This window comes from Hemiscyllium ocellatum, chromosome 18 (assembly GCF_020745735.1).
Source record: "Hemiscyllium ocellatum isolate sHemOce1 chromosome 18, sHemOce1.pat.X.cur, whole genome shotgun sequence".
NCBI classification, from domain to species: domain Eukaryota; kingdom Metazoa; phylum Chordata; class Chondrichthyes; order Orectolobiformes; family Hemiscylliidae; genus Hemiscyllium; species Hemiscyllium ocellatum.
In genome coordinates, this window is record NC_083418.1 from 15,496,438 (window position 1) to 15,517,172 (window position 20,735).

General features: G+C 42.8%; 1 protein-coding gene across 1 annotated transcript in view; it reads right to left on the minus strand.

Moving 5' to 3' along the window:
* LOC132824534 (low choriolytic enzyme-like) overlaps positions 1-20,735 on the minus strand; it is a 169,354-nt gene that overhangs the window by 23,948 nt on the left and 124,671 nt on the right. Inside the window, exon 9 of the mRNA XM_060839167.1 lies at positions 1,644-1,768. Within this exon, the coding sequence (XP_060695150.1) occupies positions 1,644-1,768 (125 nt within the window). The remainder of the gene's footprint in view (positions 1-1,643; positions 1,769-20,735) is intronic.

A 20,735-nucleotide genomic window follows, 5' to 3' on the forward strand; every position in this document is an offset into this window, starting at 1 on the left:
ACTCATGCAGGGCACTGCAGACATTAAAATCAAAACAGTACATACCTTTACAAACCAGGAACTGTTAATAAAGCGTGCAATTCTGCTCTCCTTCCTATTGGAAAGATGTTGTGAAACTTGAAAGGGTTCAGAAAAGATTTACAAGGATGTTGCCAGGGTTGGAGGATTTGAGCTATAGGGAGAGGCTGAACAGGCTGGGGCTGTTTTCCCTGGAGAGTTGGAGGCTGAGGGGTGATACCTTATAGAGGTTTACAAAATTATGAAATAGGTGAAGTCTTTTCCCTGGGGTCAGGGAGTCCAGAACTAGAGGGCATAGGTTTAGGGTGACAGGGGAAAGATATAAAAGAGACCTAAGGGGCAACTTTTTCATGCAGAGGGTGATACATGTATGAAATGAGTTGCCAGAGGAAGTGGTGGAGGCTGGGACAATTGCAACATTTAAAAGGCATTTGGATGGGTATACGAATCGGAAGGGTTTGGAGCGATATGGGCTGGGTGCTGGCAGGTGGGACTAGATTGGGTTGGGGAATATCTGGTTGGCATGGATGGGTTGGACCGAAGAGTCTGTTTCCATGCCGTATATCTCTATGACTCTAAATGTATTTATAACCAGGCCATTTGGCACAAGTGATATAAAATCATTTGCTGTCTTTTTACTGATAAAGGTTTGCTGCGTTGGGAAATTTCCCACTTGAGCTATCCATCTTGACAGCAAAAATCCAGCTTGAAGAACGTTCAAGATAAGGAAGAATACCAAAGAAACTCCATTGCTTTTTTTTCAAATAATATTATGAAGTCATATCCATTGAAAGATCAGACCGTTCAACACCTCATCTAAACAAGGTACCATTTCCTGAATGCTATACTAGACTTTGAGCATAGATTTTGAGAGATTATTATCACTTATCCACATTTAATACCAAAACATATACTTTTTTTTGTAAATGTGGCTGAAGCAGTGAGGATTCATGACATATTGTGGTCAGGGAAATTTCATCTAGGTGTATGCCTCCAAAGGGTTTAACCTTTGAAGTCAAACTATGCTATTTTAATCAAGTGATGGTGGCAAGTACACATTTTCTGTTTCATTCCTGACTCATTTGTAGTCCTTTCCTCTATTGATGATTTTGCAGAATACTTTAAGCTCTAAAGAAATAGACAGTTGGTCAAGATAGTCTTAATTTGTAATGCCAGTTGAGCTCACATTAAGTGTAAGTTATTATTCCACTTAATTTATAATACCAATCTGACAATGTCAATGAAGCTTGGCAGTACGGTTTCAATTTCACTCTGTGAAATTGTTCACCTCACCTGTTCCCACACAGCCTTTGCAAAGGCCGTTGGCATTATTCATATACTGCTATCATAAAAAGCATATGTTTATGGGCAAATAAACATATGCCCATTTATTTAAATGCATTCTTTTAACTGTCAGCTACAGACTCTTTCAAGATTCCCTTCCCTTTAATTGAGTTCCCTGCATAAAGTTAGATCTTTGCAGGAAACTTTGTCAACAAATGGACATTGTAGAGTAGCATAAGGTCAAAACTGGATGATTTTGAGGAGTATTACAGTTCCTGTACTAGTTTCTCAGATACCAGAGATCATTACTCAAAAGAATGTACTGTAAATTTTCTACATACCACAATTATATAGTTTGTTAATCTTGGCAACATCTTTGGTGGAAAGGCCTCGAATTTGACCAATTTCAACATTGGGATCAGGTATTGGTAGGATAGTAGGAAGCCCATTTCTGGAAAAAACAGTTCTGGAATAAAGAATAATGAAGGTATTTATATAGCATCATTTATGTCATTATTTTGATCTTCAATTGATGAATTTTAAATTGTTGGTGACCTTGTGGCCAAAACAATTGCAAGTAGAGTTTTTTTTAATGTGGGAATATGATGTCATCCGCTTTGTCCTCAAGAAAGATAAATCAGAGTTATTTCTAAGTCGTAAGAAACCAGGGACTGTAATGGAGCAAACAAATTTGGGAACAAAATACATGAACAGATAGGGACAAAAAATAATTAGAAAGACTTAAGAAATGTTGGTATTTATCTTAAGGAAATAGAGATTATGTTTTAGTTTTTTCCAACCTGATAATTCTGAAGTTCATATCTGTAATAACACTAATTTTTGCGCATCACTCAGAAAGAATATAGGAAGGAAGGTACTCAAGATGGAAATCAAGAGCATGAATAAAAGACATGAAATAGTTTTGGCAAGTAGGATTAAGGAGAATCCAAAGCAGTTCTACTAATAAATTAAAGGGAGAGAATAAGGCCCAGTAAAGATCAACACGGCTGTCTCTGTGTGGAATCGCAGGTTGTTGTGGAGTATAAGATCGTAAGACACAGAATTTATAGTAAAGGTTTACAGTGTGATGTAACTGAAATTATATATTGAAAAACACCTGGATTGTTTGTTAAGTCTTTCATCTTTTAGAATTACCATTTGGTTTCAGTTCTTTCATATGCAAATTACAAAGCTTTTTCAAAAAGTTATATTGAGAGCTGAAAATGTGTTGCTGGAAAAGCGCAGCAGGTCAGGCAGCATCCAAGGAACGGGAAATTCGACGTTTCGGGCATAAGCCCTTCATCAGGAATGAGGAAAGTGTGTCCAGCAGGCTAAGATAAAAGGTAGGGAGGAGGGACTTGGGGAGGGGCGATGGAGATGTGATAGGTGGAAGGAGGTCAAGGTGAGGGTGATAGGCCGGAGTGGGGTGGGGGCGGAGAGGTCAGGAAGAAGATTGCAGGTTAGGAAGGCGGTGCTAAGTTCGAGGGATTCGACTGAGACAAGGTGGGTGGAGGGGAAATGAGGAAACTGGAGAAATCTGAGTTCATCCCTTGTGGTTGGAGGGTTCCCAGGCGGAAGATGAAGCGCTCTTCCTCTAACCGTCACAACGGATTTACAGAATCTTACATGGATTCATGCAGATTTTTGAACAAAGTAAAACGTAATTCTGCAAGTACAAATTCACCCCACAAACCTGTGTGTGCGTGTGTGTGTGTGTGTGTGTGTGTGGTGCAACAGAGTGACCCGATTGAGGCCATTCCCATGGGTGCTGAATTGACTATCAGTCTTTGCTCGGCCACTTTTCATTGTTACCTGTCCAGGTCACCTGAAGGTCCCAGGTCGAATGTGCTGGACCACTGAAGTATTCTCCAACTCCTGTCTGTTGGTTGTTGTGCGGTGTCCACTCATATGTTGCTATAGCCTCTGCTTAGTCTTGCCAATGTACCATGCCTCAGGGCATCCTTGCCTGCAGCATATGAGATAGACAACGTTGGCTGAGTCACATAAGTATCTGCCACGTACACGGTGGGAGGTGTCCCCACATGTAATGGTAATATCTGTATCGACATTCTAACATGTCTTGCAGCATCTACCGTGACAAGGTCATATGGTGTTGTCCTGAAAGCTGGGCATTTTGCTACAAACAATGATCTGTTTGAGGTTTGGTGGTTGTTTAAAGGTGAGAAGTGGAGGTGTGGGGAAGGTCTTGGTGAGGTGCTCATCCTTATTGGTAATGTGTTGCAGGCTGCGAAGAAAATGGCATAGTTTCTTTGGCTCCTGGGAAGTACTGCACAACGAAGGGCACCTTGACAGTTGCAGCTCATGTCTGTCTCCTGAAGAGGTCATTACAGTTTCTCACTGTGGCAAGTCGGAACTGGCGGTCGATGAGTTGAGCATCGTACCCTGTTCTTATGAGGGCATCCTTGAGTACTTCCAGGTGCCCATCACATTCCTCCTCATCTGAACAGATCCTGTGTATGCATAGGGCTTGTCCATAGGGGAGGACTGTTTTAATATATTTCAGGTGGAAATTGGAAAAGTGTATATTGAGGTGCCCATCCTTGATGGAGATGCAAGTGTCCAAGAATGAGACAGATAGTAGAGAATAATCCATGGTGAGTTTGATGGTGGGATGAAACTCACTGATATCACTGTGTCGTTGTTTCAGTGACTCCTTGCCATGGGTCCAGAGGAAGAAAATATCATCAATGTACCTGGTATATACTGTTGGTTGGAGGTCCTGCATAGAGAAGAAGTTTTGTTCAAACCTCATTTGGGCATTGCTGGCTGACCAGCATGTTTGCACATCCCTAGTTGCCTTGAGAAAGTGGTGGTGAGATGCCTCCTTGAACTGCTGCAGTTGTAGTTAGACCCACCTATTGTAGTCAGACCCACAATACCATTAGGGAGGTAATTCAGGAGGCAAATAATTCCTGGGCCCCTTGCTGAGATATTAGTATCATTAATAGCTATGAATGAGATGCTGGAAGACTGAAGGGTGGCTAATGAGGTGAGATTATTTAAGAAATGTGGTAAAGAAGAGCCAGGGAATTATAAGTTGGTGAGCTTGATGTCAATGGGTTAGTTGTTAGAGTGGATTCTGAGGGAAATTACCAACATATATTTGGAAAGGCAAGGCCTGAGCAGAGATAGTCAACATCGCTTTGACTGTGGGAAATCGTATCTCACTAGATTGACTAAGTTTTTTGAGAGAGAGAGAGGCAGGTAGAGAGAGAGAGAGATAGAGAGACAGGCAGGCAGGTAGTGAGAGAGAGGAAGCAAGTATGTAGAGAGAAACAGATGCAGGCAGGCAGGTAGAGAAAAAAAGGTTTCATCAAGGGTGGGTCATGTCTCACAAATCTCACCGAGTTTTTTGAGAAGGTGACCAAACATATAGATGAGGGTAAGGCTGTATGAAGTGGTATACATGGACTTTAGTAAAGCCTTTGATAAGGTTCCACATGGTAGGCTGCTGGGGAAAATGCAGAGACATGGGATTGAAGGTGATTTAGCAGTTTGGATTAGAAACTGGCTTTCCGAAAGAAGGCAACAAGTGGTGGTTGATGGAAAATATTCAGCCTGAAGTCCGGTTACTAGTGGTGTGCCACAAGGATCTGTTTAGGGACCACTGCTGCTTGTCATTTTTATAAATGGCTTAGACGCAGGCATAGTAAATTTGCAGATGACACGAAAGTCGGTGAAGTAGTGGACAGTTTTGAAGAATGTTACAGGTTGCAGGGGGACTTGGATAAACTGCAGAATTGGGTTGAGAGGTGGTAAATGGAGTTCAATGCAGCTAAATGTGATTTACTTTGGGAAGAATAACAGGAAAGTAGAATACTGCGTCAATGGAAAGATTCTTGGTAGTGTGGATTTGCAGAGGGATCTTGGAGTCCATGTACATAGATCCCTGAAAGTTGCCACTCAGGTTGATAGTGCTGTTAAGAAGGCAATACGGTGTGTTAGGTTTTATTGGTAGAGGGATTGAGTTCCGGAGCCACAATATCATGCTGCAACTATACAAATTGCTAGTGCGTCTGCACTTGCAATATTGTGTACAGTTCTGGTCGCCACATTTCGGGAAGGATGTGGAAACATTGGAAAATGTGCAGAGGAGATTTACCAGGATGTTGCCTGGTCTGGAGGGAAGGTCTTATGGGGAAAGGTTGAGAGACTTGGGTCTGTTCTCATTGGAAAAAAGGCTAAGAGGGGATTTGATAGAGACATACAAGTGATCAGAGGGTTAGATAGGGTAGACAAAGTCTTTTTCCTAGGATGATGATGTTAGCTTGTACGAGGGGGCATAATTACAAGTTGAGGGGTGATAGATTTAAGACAAATGTCAGAGATAGGTTCTTTACCTAGAGAGTGGTTAGGGCTTGGAATGCTCTATCTGCCAATATAGTTAACTCAGCCACATTAGGGATATTTAAACAATCCTTGGATAAGCACATGTGTAGGGATAGTGGAGGGGGATAAGCTGAGAATAGTTCATAAGTTGGCGCAACATTGAGGGCCGAAGGACCTTTTCTGCATAATGCTGTTCTATGTTCTAAGAGGTGACAAAGAAGATTGATGAAGGCAGAGTGGCATACTTATCTATATGGACTTCAGCAAGGCGTTCAACAAAGTTCTGCATGGTAGACTGGTTAGCAAGGCTATATCATATAGAATCCAGGGAGAGCCAGCCATTCAGATACAAAATTGGCTCGAAAGTAAGAGACAGAGGGTAGTGGTGGAGGGTTGTTTTTCGGACTGGAGACCTGTAACCAGCAGCATGCCACAAAGATCAGTGCTGGGTCCACTGCTTTTTGTAATTTATTTAACTGATTTGGAAGAGTACATAGGAGGAATGATTAGTATGTTTGCAGATGACACCAAAATTGGTGGTATAGTGAATAGTGAAGAAAGTTATCTCTCAGAATAATGGGATTTTGATCAGATGGGCCAAAGAATGTCAGATAGAGTTTAATCAAGATAATGTGAGGTGTTGGATTTTTGCAAGGCAAATCAGAGCAGGACTTATACACTGAATGTTGCTGAACAAATACTCCTTGGGGTACAGGTTCATAGTTTCTTGAAAATGGATCACAGGTAGACAAGGTATTGAAGAAGACATTTAGTACACTTATCGTTATTGATCAGTGTGTTGAATATAGGAGATAGGACATCATGTCATGGCTGTACAGACATTGGTTAGACCACTTTTGGAATATTGTATTCAATTCTGGTCTCCCTGGTTAGCACTGCTGCCTCACAGCACCAGAGACCCGGGTTCAATTCCCGCCTCAAGTGACTGACTGTGTGGAGTTTGCACATTCTCCCAGTGTCTGCGTGGGTTTCCTCCGGGTACTCCGGTTTCCTCCCACAGTCACAAAGATGTGCAGGTCAGGTGAATTGGACATGCTAAATTGCCCATAGTGTTAGATAAGGGGTAAATGTAAGGGAATGGATGGGTTGCACTTTGGCAGGTCGGTGTGGACTGGTTGGGCCGAAGGGCCTGTTTCCACACTGTAAGTAATCTAATCTAAAAAAAAATATCATTAAACTTGAAAGGGTGCAGAGAAGATTTACAAGAATGTTGCCAGGGTTAGAGGGTTTGATCTACAGAGAGTCGCTGAATAGGCTGGGGCTATTTTCTTTGGAGGGTTTAAACTGAGGCGTGACCTCATAGAGGTTTGTAAAATCATGAAGGGCATAGATTGAGTGAACTGCCAAGGTTTTTTATCCCCCAGGGTAGAGGAAAAGTAAAGGGCATTGTTTTAAGGTGAGAGAGAAACGATAGAAAAAGGGACCTAAGAAGCAACTTTTTCATGCAGAGGTTGATGCATATTTGGAATAAGCTGCCACAGGAAGTGGTGGAGATTGGTATAATTATAGTATTTAAAAGGCATCTGGATGGGTACCTGAATAGGAATGGTTTAGAGGGGTATGGTCCAAATGCTGGCAAATGGGACTAGATGAATTCAAGATTTCTGATTGGCATGGACAAACTAGACTGAAGCATCTGTTTCCATACTGTACACCTTTATGGCTCTATGAAGGGTACAGCATCATTCATCAAGACGACATGAGGTTTACAAGGACAGACTAATAGGCAATAATGAAGGATGACTTGACCATAATATTTGAAATGCTAAAAGGATTGGATGAGGCAAAAATCAAGAAAATATTTTTGTAGTGGATGAATCCCAAAATTAAATCAGGTGGCACAATCTTAAAATTAGAGTTAGACCTTTCCACAACAACTTGCAATTAAGCATAAACTTTAATGTGGCTACAATATCTCAAAGTGTTTCACAGTAGTGTTATCAATCAAATTTTCAAAAGAAGGACTTGGGAGACAACCAAAAGTTTAGTAAATCAGATAGGTTTGAAAGCATGTACTAAAGGAGGAAAAACAGATAGATATACTGAAAGAATTAGGAAGGAAAATCTAGAGTTGTGGCTCAGGTAGATGAAGGTCCTGTCATGAGTGGTGGATAAATAAAATCAGGAAGCTGCAAAGACCAAAATTCGAGAAGTACAGAGATCCGTGTCTCAATATTCTCACAGTGTAACACAGTGTTACAGTGAATCATTATTGCTGTATCTTCAATTGCATATGGCATGGTGGCTCAGTGATTAGCACTGCAGCCTCACAATAATAGAGACCCAGCTTCAATTCCAGCCTCGGGTGGCTGTGTGGAGTTTGCATGTTCTCCTTGTGTCCATGTGAGTTCCTTCCAGGTGCTCTGGTTTGCTCCCACAGTCTAACAATGTGCAGGCTAGGTGAATAGGCCATGCTAAATTGCCCATGGTCTTCAGGGATGTGTAGGTTAAGTGCATTAGTCATGGGAAAATGTAGGGGAATGGGTCGGGGTAGGTTACTCTTGGAGGGTTCGTGTGGGCCCAATGGCCTGTTTCCACACTGTAGGGATTCTATAATTCTGTAAAAATCTGACAAAACAAACAATAAATTCAACACCAAAAGTTTTGTTGGACTTATGGGGTGATACTTTCTAAATCAGTAAGGGATCCTCCATCTAATTTTGTCCTTTGTACTTTTGTTTCCACGTGCTCTTTCATCAACTTGGAATTCACTCACGGCTCCACTCAGATATATCTGGCACTATTGCTTCCAGAGCTGTCTGATGACACCTGGGGATAAACTGCTTGCCTGTCCAATTGTCTTCAGTAAGTCTCATTGACTCTACTCAGTGAAGGTTCTGTTTCTTTCTCATCAACCATGGTTCCTGCTGCCTATTGTTTTGAGTATCCAATAGGGCTGATTTTGCCGGGCTCTGCTGCAGGGACTTCAGGGGGGTGCTCCTGTGCCCACAGGATTGTAGGCTTGGAAGTGGTCACGAGAAAGTGGATGATTAGGCCTTTGGAGGATTTAAAAATATGAAAGTGTGTTTTAAAATTGAGGCACTGTTAGAAAAGCAATCAACTTAGGTTAGTTTGTATGGAGGTGAATAATGACCATGAGTTAGTTATGATCAACAAAACTTTCAAAGTTAAAGTTTATGAAGATTACAGACTGAGGAGTAGCAGAGACATGGATGAGGAGATTCAGGAGCAGAGAGGTTGATGTAAAGCAGGAGATGGATGATATCACAGAGATGGATGTAGTTGGTTTTATTGATGAAGAGGATATATATTTAGAAGTTCAGCTCTGGTCAAACAAGTTGCCAAACTTGAGGACACTTTGATTCAATCTTACATAGTGACCAGGAAGGGAAATGGAGTTAGGAACCAAAGGAAAAAAACTTCTGTGCTTGCTATCACAGATATCATTATGGATTCCAGTCTGTTATCTTTGGTGGTAAGTAGCACATCCTTTAGTATTCTGATTGTAATTCTGACCCTTTCCTCTTGAGCCCATCTTGTGTACAGCCTTTGTTAAAGCAAGCATTTTAATTATAGTTTGGCTACTTGGTGAGGATAACTATCTATTATGGATATAGATGTAAGATATCAAAGTAGAGTTGTTGAGGCACCAGACCTTCCTACAGCATGTCACAAGAAGCACAGCCACAAGCGCAGGAATAATAGGAAGTGAAGGAAGATGCAGGAGGGACACCAACTACTATGGTTCCCAGCTGCCAGAGCTTTCAGTTCATCCTAATCAATCCTACATACTATTCCTAGTGTACTCAGAATCCTACAACCATTGTCATCACCATCTTTCCCGTAACCATCTAATTTCCTTCCTTCAGATTTAACATACTTTGTTGTTATTTCAAGCAGAACTTACAAATCTAGTGCAAAAATCCAAACAATTAATTTAATCATTGTTGAATAGTGAACAGAAATAATGTTGAATCTCACTTCTGCAGCCCTTAAACCCTGTCTTTTCATCACTTTTCCATAAATTTCCCCAATGGCTAGAGCTTGGAAATTACAAATCCACTGAACTTCTATTGAGGCTTTTTAAGGTGAACATTATGAACAATTTCAAGCAGCTGTGGCTCTTTATGTCCTGCTTCCAGACAACTGTACCGTGTGTGGATCAGGATTGTCTGCCCTAGCTGGCTGTGTGATACCAATTTTACTAAAGCTATTCATATTTCTTTGAAACTCCAATACTATTATGAATGAACAGATACCATAGCAGTGACTTCGACACAAGTAATGCCATAATGCAGGCAATTTATGTAAGGAAGTTGAGATTTGTATGTCTTTATAAATCTGGGGACTCCTGCAATATTGAACAGCCAGAGTCATCATAATTGTGATTTTGACATGCTTCATTACGAGGACAATGCTGGAAGACATCATGTACATTTTGTGGTCACAGGATACAAAAAAAAGCTTGCAAAGCGCAAACATCATATTCAGTGCTTCCAATCAAATGTGTTAGACTATAATCTGGTGCTGTGTGATTTTTATCATAATATTCAGACATCTTTCTCCTCCATTCTTTTGTTTACATATGACTGCAGCATTACTTGCATTACCACTTCTGTAACCTTGACTCCACTCTTTTTGAACCTTCCACTTTGTTACCTTAAAAGTCATTGAAGTAATCTGAAATCAAGGACTTTATAGTAACTTGTCGGATTCAGAGAATATGGATCAGTAAGCTTTGTAAGGTCAGAAAGGAGATATCACATCCAGATTGAGACATAGCCCGAGTGAGTATGTAGTTTGGGGAATTAGAGGCATTGTGAGAAATCCATGCAGAAGATAAGAGATGCTTTTTGCTTCCCTTCTTTTGGCTCATAGTTTGTGAAGTTTTTTTTAAACAGGATAAATTGAAGGCCAGGTTCAGGGCTCAGCACAAAGGAATGACGTCACAGGTAAACTGTAATTTGACTATCTATTAAATGTTACTTTCAGATTGAAGATAAAGAGGGGCAATATTTACAGGCTACTGAAAGTTTTGAAAATCAAATTATCTTATTAAAATAGAAAAGCTGGAACAGGCGATGTGTTGTGAATGCTTGATGTAGGAGCTGGTGGATGCCACTGCTGTCACAGTGATTACATTTGTAGCAAGTGTTAGTAGCTTGAGGAACTCTGGCTTAGAGGTAATGGGCTGGAGCCTGAGCTTTGAACACTGCATTATATCAGGGAGGAGAGTCACCCGGATGCTGTGTTTCAGGAGGTAGTCACCTCTATTTTGGTCAGTGGCTAGGGATAGGACAACACCACTAGTGTGGCAGGTAGAGGGATGCAAGAGCTAGTACTGAAAGAATATCAACTCTTGAATTTGTCTAACAGGTTTGAGATTTGTGCTACTGCACAGATGAGATTGGTGACTATAGGGAGGATGGGCAAACTCATCATAGAACCGTGGTACAGGGAGCTATTAAAGATGGGAGAGGAAATTGTAATTAGGGATAGTATCGTCAGAGAAATAGACATTGTTTTCTTTGACCAGGATTGGAAGCCCCAAAGCTGTGGTGCCTTCCCAGTTCAGGATATATCATCTGTAATGCAGAGGAATGTGAACTGGAAGGAGAAAGATTCAGTTGTCATGGTTCATGAAGATACCAATATAGGTAGAAAGAGGATAAATATTCTGCGGAGGGAATATGAGCAACCAGGGTTAAGTTAAAAACCAGAACTTATAAACTAAGCCAACAAACACATGGGCAACAAGGATAAAGAGGTACATGTGTGGCTCAAAGACTGTTGTGGTAGAAATGGGTTCAAATCCATGGGTCAATGGCATCAGTGCTTGGAAAAGAGGGAGCTGCTCCAGTGGAATTGCTCCACCTCACAATGGTGGGACCAGAGTCCTGACAAATCACATAACTAGGCATTTGGTTAGGGCAATAAACTCAACAGGGGTGGGCGGGTGGGTTCACCTGCATGGAAAATTATGGAAATAGTTATGGGAGGGTGAACTCAGCACAGGACAGTATTAGGACAAAGAGTTTGGAAAAGGTCAGGAATCTAACTTCAGGTACAGCAGATAAAGGGACATCTATGAGAACAGTGATGGTCAATGCAGGGCTGAAGGTATTGTACCTACATGCATGTAGCATGCAAAACAAGATAAATGAACTTGTCATGCATTGTTGTTGGCATTAAAGAGATATGGCTGCAAGGGGATCAGGTTGGGAACTAAATATCTAAGGATTCACATCCTATCAAAAAAAAGGGAGATGGGCAGAGAGATGTAGGATTGCGTTACTAGTAAGAAATAAAATTAAATTGAAAGCAAGAGTTTCAATTTCAAGAGTTAGAGGGTGTAAAATCTGCATGCACAAAGAAAAAAATGATGGGAGTTGTATGAAGCCTCCTAACAGTAGTCAGGATAGGGAGAAGAAATTAAATCAGAAGATAGAAAAGGCAAGTAAGAAAGGCAATATTAAAAAATCATGGGAAACTTCAGTTTGCAGCTGGACTGGGAAAATCAGGTAGTAGAAGATCTCAAGAAAAGGAATTCGTGCAAAGTCTGTCAGATTTTCATTGGAGCAACTTGATGATTATTGATCCTATGAGGAAACAGGCAGTTCTGGACTTGGTGATGTGTCATGGGAAGACTTGATTAAAGAGCTTAAGGTGAAGGAACCCTTAGGGGCAGTGATGATAATATGATAGAATTCACCCTGCCATATAAGAGGGACAAGTTGGAAGCAGATTTAACAGTACTAACAAGAGTATAAAAGTAACTACAAAGCTATGGGGGAGGTGATGACCAGAGTCGATTGAAAGGGAAGACAGTTGAGCAGCAATGGCAGGAGTTTCTGGAAGTAATTCAGATGGCACAACACAAATTCATCTCAAGGCAGAAGAAACATACTAAGAGGATGAGGCAACCAGGTCTGATAAGGGAAGTCAGGGACAGCATACAATGTGGTAAAGATCACTGGGAAGTCAGAAGATTAGGAAGTCTTTAAAGACCAACAGATGATAACTGAAAAAGCAATAAATTGGGGAGCAGGTAAAATTTGAGAATAAGCTAGCTAGTAATATAAAAGAAGAGCGCAAAGGCTTTTTTTATATATAAAAGGTAAGAGAGAGGCAAGAGTGGATATTGAACCATTGGAAAATGAGGCTGGAGAAGTAGTAATGGTCCACATAGAAAAGATGGAGGAAACATGTTTTTATTACACAATTAAATATGTTTTCAATTACACAATCAGAGTTCAATGTCTCAAGAAAACCAATGTTGCAGGAGGGACTTCTACCCTCCAATGCTTGTCTCTTTAACAATTTCAAAATCATGTTACCACTGACCTTTTAAACGCATAGACTGATGTTACTTTTTTTTGGATAAATGGCAGTTTTGTCAAGATTTTTGGAGGATTATTTACTCCAATGTCTAGACAGATTGGTTACTGCTATCTTAACAAACTCACCTCATTAATTACCTAATAATAGCACCCATTTGCCTAGTTCTCGCCCCTACACAGCATTTGCCATTGCCAGTGTCCAGTCACTAGATATCTGTCGTGAGGCTGGAATCTCTGGTGCCTGCATCATCTTTAAAATGACACTGTACACACCCAGGCAAGAGAATCGGGTTGAGAACTGGCATTGCCCTTTGGCAAACAGCAACAATGTCAAGGCACAGCAGTCACATTTCTTTCAGGCACAAATCCAATGTAGCTGACATTTGCTTTCACAGACGATCCTATTCTCTCACCTTTGTAGCTGTTTAATTACCAGGCCACATAGAATGTAGCTAAGGAAGGTAAACTGTCTAACCACCCTTTCTATGTCACTGCTACTCTGTCCTCAATGCCCACTGTAGGTCTACATCTGGTCATTATCCTGTAGGGAATATCACATACAGGAAACCAATTGGACAACTCTAAATATGAGCTTCTATTTACAGTCAGCAACAGCGAACAAAAACAGAACAATAGAGGCTGCAGTTCACTCCTACAATGCAAACCAAATGCTGGCATGATGACCAACAACTATTTTACATTTCATAATGATCTCTGGCACCCAGCTGTAACCTACTGGAACCTGGTGTCAACCAGATCCCGTCTAGTTCATTGTATCCAATGCAGCAGAACTCTGACAGAATCAAGAAGAGCTTCCTATTCCCCAGTGTCCTCATTGCCCTAGTTTCACAAAAATACCAGGTATGTGGAAGAGCTCTCGGACATAGGATAATGTCATCTACAGGGTCGTGGGCATTTCCACTTGCAAAGTGTTGTGATATGGTCCTCACAGTACCACATGAACAGTAAAGGCTGGATCTGGGAGAAGAAAGCTGTGTTTCTGAATACTACTATCCAATCTGCAGCACTGACCGAGTCAACAGGCAATGAAATGAACCAGTGTGATCTTGAGGAGATGGCATTGATCAGTGTCCTCATGCATTTGTGGGCGGACGACTGAGAGATCCAACACAGGTTACCAGGTGATCTCTGGAAGAAGCCAGTAAGTAGAAGTTGAAGTTCAAAGGGGCTGTCTCCTTCACAGCCACATGCACAGGATTGTTTCCCACCTTGCAGCCCTCAGGTCTTGCTTGAGCAGCCAGCATAGGTCCATCACATTATCCCAGGACATATGCAGCCTGTGTTGACTCTGTGCCTAACTCATCCCCAGAGAATGGAAGCTAGGTGAAAATCTCTGATCCTCCTGTAGATCCTATGCAACCTGAAGGGCCCTGCCTCAGCTAATGGTTTCTCTGTCGCAGATGCTGTTACCATGGAGTCTCATGAATCAGCCTTCATCTTCTTAAAAAGGTGCCACAGTAACCAACATCTTACCAAAGTCTGCATACATGATGTTCCGTGGAAATTACCTAAGTTGGGAACATAAAGAACACAATCAGTTTCCCCTCTAAGTTGTGTGGCCACTGGGAAGCTCTGCACACATCGATTGGTGTGCCAATGAATGGCTTCAGCTTCTGGAAGTTGGTGTCACATATGGAAGTTGGAAGTCACTGGAAACAGCGAAAATACAGGAAAACGTTGAACAAGACATGTTTATAACTCTGACAATAGTCAGTGATGGGATGCACTGCAGGTGAGGGCTGCACAAACTCCTCCATACAGTGAGAGAAACATGCTGGACCCTGATAACAAGGATCATTTCTCCATTGTGAATTCAGTTTCAGCCTCAGCATGTGCACCAACTTGGTGAAAGGGCTGTGGCAAATAAACTGACATGACAAGTAATGAAGCACCTCTTGCATTTGCAAGCACCAACAGCACGGCACAATCACATTGACCAGCATGCTTATTCTATATGTATTGTAAATGGAAATTATTACAAATTAAATCTAGGGAAAAAGGAATAGATATATGGAACACTATTTCCTGCAAGTTGCCCTCCAAAGCACTCACCATCCTGACTGGAAATATACCATTGTTCCATTCAGGACCAAGGTAGCAATCTGTCTGTGGAACCAGGAGACATAATTGAGGTTTTAATAAGTACTTTACACCTGTATTCACTGTAGAGGAGGGCATTGCAGGTATAGGAATCGATGAGGGAGATTGTGACATATTTGAATGAATTAAGTGAATGAGAGAGAAGGTATTAGCAGTTATAGCAGACTTGAAAATGGATAAATAATCAGGCCCAGATAAAGCAGATTTCAAGAAACTGGAACCAGGGTAGGGGTGCCAGCAGTGAGGAAGACAGCTAAAGTGGTGCTACTATTCAAGAGGGATGATAGAGAAAAGCCAGGAAAATACAGGCCAGTGAGACTAACATCGAGAGAAGGAAAATTATTGGAAAACCTTCTATGAGAGAGAATTCATTAAAGCTTGAAGACATAGAATTAATCGAGAATAGTCAACATTTTTGTGTAAAGAGGAGGTTATGTCTAACAAATGTGACTGACTTTCTTGAGGAAGTCACTAGGTGGACAGATGCAGTCGACATGGATTTCAATAATATTTTTGACAATGTCTTAATGGCAGACTGGTTAAGAAGCTAAAACCCCATGGGATCCAGGGCAATTTGGCAAATTGTAGCCAAAATTGATTTAATGGCAGGAAGCAGAGAGTGATGGTCAAAAGTTGTTTTTGAGAGTGGAAGCCTTTGAAAAGCAGCATTCCATAGGTTCACTGTGGGGTGCCTTGATGTTTGTTGTGAATGTCACTAATTAAGACTTGAACATAAGAGGTTGATTTGTAATTTCTTGGATGAAACAGAAATGGTGGTCTGGTAAATAGTGAGAAGGAAAATCCATAGACCTCAGTGCAATACTGATGGGCTGATCATATGGGCTGAACAGTGGCAAATGGAATGTAATAATGAAACATGTGAGGTGATGCATTTTGCAAAGATTAACAAATCTAGGCAGTACATTGAATAGCAGGATCTTTAAAAGTACAGAATGTCAGTGGGACCTTGATGCACATGTATAGATCCTTGAAGGCAGCACGGCAAGCTATAGGTGATTAACGGGAATATCAGTGAAATAACTGCAAAAATGCCAGTATTCTATCACCAAGTCACCCTTTATTTACTTGTGCTTAGTATGTTGGCTGTAGCTAGCTAGCTAGCTAGCCAGCTCAGAGTCCATCCCTGAACTGAGGAGGTTCTAAATTTCCTGGTTATATTGATCAGTAGGGGCTTTTCTGATTGGGATTGTTCATTTGGGCCAATCAAGGATTGTGTAAACAAGATCCAACTGGTTCCATTCCTGAAGAAGGGCTCATGCCCGAAACATCGATTCTCCTGCTCCTTGGATGCTGCCTGACCTGTGCGCTTTTCCAACAACACATTTTCAGCACCAGCTGGTTCCAATCACTACATCCCTCCCCATCCAAATCTGGGGATGTAGGCCTGGTCTTTCTCTTGTAGCTTTTCTTGCAATGTTTTTGTGCCAGGTCTGGTTCCTCTGACTCAGACTCTGACATGGGGAACATGTAGTCCGTCCCTCGTGTCTGGAGAGTCTTGGGAGAGTTTCCTCTTCTTTCTCCGGCATCCAGGCTGCATCCATCTCAGAATGTGAGGATTCCTCAACACTAAACAGAGACGCGCACAAGAATTCCTAGAAGCATGGCATGGAACTCTATCAACAAACACATTGACTTGGATCCCATTTACCACCCCCTGAGAGAAAGAACAGGAAATGATACCACCGACCCAAGAAAACCTAAACACATAAATAAAACGTGGGCAATACCACCAGTGCTTCACCGGAGGCTCACTGATGATGTTGCCTAATATGGTGACGAAACGTCAGAAAACAATCCTTCCAGCTCAATGAGCTAACTTACATCCGGAAATAGATGGAGGGGGAAGAACCTGGGGTTTCTGAACAGTTCATCAACTTTACCAACACCTTCCATCCCGGCCTCAAATTCACCTGGACTGTCTCAGACTCCTCCCTCCCCTTCCTAGACCTTTCCATTTCTATCTCGGGCGACCGAATCAACACAGACATCTACTATAAACCGACTGACTCCCACAGCTACCTGGACTACACCACCTCCCACGCTGCCCCCTGTAAAAATGCCATCCCATATTCCCAATTCCTTCGTCTCCACCGCATCTGCTCCCAGGAGGACCAGTTCCAATACTGTACAGCCCAAATGGCCTCCTTCTTCAAGGACCGCAGATTCCCCCCAGACATGATCGAGGATGCCCTCCACCGCATCTCCTCCACTTCCCGCTCCTCCGCCCTTGAGCCCCACCCCCCCAAACCGCCACCAGGACAGAACCCCACTGGTTCTCACCTATCACCCCACCAACCTCCGTATACAGCGTATCATCCGCCATCATTTCCGCCACCTCCAAACGGACCCCACCACCAGGGATGTATTTTCCTCCCCTCCCCTATCAGCGTTCCGCAAAGACCACTCCCTCCGTGACTCCCTCGTCAGATCCACACCCCCCACCAACCCAACCTCCACTCCTGGCACCTTCCCCTGCAACCGCAGGAAATGCAAAACTTGCGCCCACACCTCCTCCCTTCCCTCTCTCCAAGGCCCCAAGGGATCCTTCCATATCCGCCACAAATTCACCTGCACCTCCACACACATCATCTATTGCATCTGCTGCACCCGATGTGGCCTCCTCTATATTGGGGAGACGGGCCGCCTACTTGCGGAACGCTTCAGGGAACACCTCTGGGATGCCCGGACCAACCAATCCAACCACCCAGTGGCTCAACACTTTAACTCTCCCTCCCACTCCACCAAGGACATGCAGGTCCTTGGACTCCTCCATTGCCAGAACATAACAACATGACGGTTGGAGGAAGAGCGCCTCATCTTCCGCCTGGGAACCCTGCAACCACCAGGGATGAACTCAGATTTCTCCAGTTTCCTCATTTCCCCTCCCCCCACCTTGTCTCAGTCGATTCCCTCGAACTCAGCACCGCCCTCCTAACCTGCAATTTTCTTCCTGACCTCTCCGCCCCCACCCCATCCGGCCTATCATCCTCACCTTGACCTCCTTCCACCTATCACATCTCCATCGCCCCTCCCCCAAGTCTCTCCTCCCTACCTTTTATCTTAGCCTGTTGGACACACTTTCCTCATTCCTGATGAAGGTCTTTTGCCCGAAACGTCAAATTTCCTGTTCCTTGGATGCTGCCTGACCTGCTGCGCTTTACCAGCAACACATTTTCAGCTTCATTTCTGACAGGCCTTCTGGCAGTTTTGAGGACCAGGTCTGTTTTTTCTCTTTCCCCGTTTAAGAGGTAACAGCTTTCAGGTGATCCAAGTATTTGTTTAAGACCGTATACCCACCCGAACTTTGTAATTCACAGGACCTGACTTTGCATTCACCCTGCCTTGTACCCATTTTCATAGTTCCAGCACCAAACTTTGTCCCCTGAATTAAATTGTCTCTCTCATTTAGAGGAGGCATGTGGCCAGCATTGGTGATCCTGCTGCCATTTCACCCACCGCTTCCCAGCTTTGGGAATATGGGATTTAATCTGGTGAGGAATGGTCTCCCTATCAGTAACTCTGCTGGAGCTATCTCTGTTGTTGCATGTGGGGTATAATCAAACTAGAGCCGGGACAACTTGGTATCAAATGACAATATAAGCTGCTTCTTTAGGCGGCCTTCAACACTTGGACAACTCTTCTCACTAGACCATTGGATGATGGATGGTATGATCTTGCCCTTACGTGTTGAATGCCACTTGACTTTGGTAAATGATCTCCCAATGTCTGTGACCAAAAACAGAGACAGTTTTTCATGAAAAATGCTCGCAGCTTCTCAAATGTCATCCGTAGTTTGCTGAACAAACTTTATGCAATCACTTTGAATGACCAGGAACATATAGACCATGAAAGGACCTACAAAATCGAGTCCAGGGTTTACCTAGCCATTCCCAGGAATTTGGGGGAGCTGCTGGCGGCAAGTTTTGTCTTTGCTGGCACTCTGGGCCCAGTCCCACCAATGCAGCTATGTCGACATCCAACCCTGGCCATCAGGGTTGCATCTTCATATTGGAAACTCCTGGATGACTCTGGTGGAGTTCAGCCAGTATTTGGCGGCAACCTTTATTCAGGACAATCACCCTTGCTCTACATAGTAATATGCTGTCTTCTATGGTGCGCTGGTCTCAAGGTTTCAATGTCTAGAAAGGTTTCAATCCGGGTTGCAATGGCCCTACTGTTTCCCATTACCACCAGCTATTTTAGTTTTCCTAGGGCAGGATCTTTATAAGTCTATGTCAGATATTGTCAGCAGCGACTAGAAGGATGTCCAGGAAGTTTAACAAACTTTTCCAGAGGAGGTACTACCAATGGAGTATCTGTCAGAGGGAGGCAACTCAATACATTCGCATTAGGCACTTGGCTTCCTGGATTTTGTTCTAACTTATACAGGCTAAGAATAAGAGTCCAGTGGTGAATTCTCCCAGAAGCTATACGAAGCATCACCTTGTCTTCCTTCAGTAGCCTTTGCAGGGGTTTGTGATCTGTTACTATGACAAATTCCTGTCTGTAAAGTTACTGCCAGAACTTCCTCACCCCAAAAATGACTGCCAAACATTTCTTCTCTATCTGGGCATATTTGGCATCAGCCAAAGTCGAGGAAGCATATGCTACCAGGCATTCCTCTTCATTGGGCCACCAATGAGTCAATACTGTGCGATACCATATGGGGAGGCACCTCACATCAGCACTACCTCTCACTTTGAGTCATAGGTGACAATACCTTAGGTGACGATAGCTGTTTTGTCAGTTGCTTAAAAATGACATCTTGGTTACGTGATCATTTCCAGGACCGACCTTTTTTTCAATAACAGGTGTAAGGATACCAAGATATAAGCCAGGTTACATTTGAATTTTCCATAGTAATTTGCTAACCAAGAAAAGACCCAAGCTCCGGTACAGACATGGGAGCCAGGGTTCCTTTGATCGCCCTCACTTTATCTTTCAACAGATGTAACCTTATTTTGATGACTCTGTAACCCAAGCAGGTCACTCCTGCTCCTCGGATACTGCCTGGCCTGCCGTGTTTTTCCAGCATCACATTTTTCAACTCTGGTACTCCAGCATCTGCAGTCCTCACTTTCTTCCAGGTCACTTGGGGTGCCTGTAACACACATTTTTCCCTTCTAAGGTGTACACCTGCCTGGGAAAAACATTTATGCACAATGTCTAGGTTCTCCAAATGCTCTTTATTGGTCTTCCCTGTTATTAGCATGTCATCCAGTTTAATGGCAACATGGGGTCAGCCCTTGTGTAATGTTCTCCATGGTCTGCTGAAAAGGGTGCGAGCTGAATGGTACCGCAAATGATAGTCATCTTGATGTAAATCCTTATGGGTATTAATTGTAGTGGAATCCTGGGACTCCTTATCCAGTCGAATTACTGGTAGGCATTACTCATGTCTAGCTTCGTAAATGACAGCACCCCCCTGTCAAACTCGCGTACAAGTCCTCAATGAAAGGCAAGCAGTTCACCCCTATTTTAACATTCCCACAACAGAAAACTGAGTCATGAAGCTTCACAATAGGTATGATTGGTGCGGCCCATTCTGCAAACTGTACTGGTTTGATGATTCTTTTGCTCTCCAGCCTCCTTCACCTCTAGTTTTGCCTGCAAGGCAAA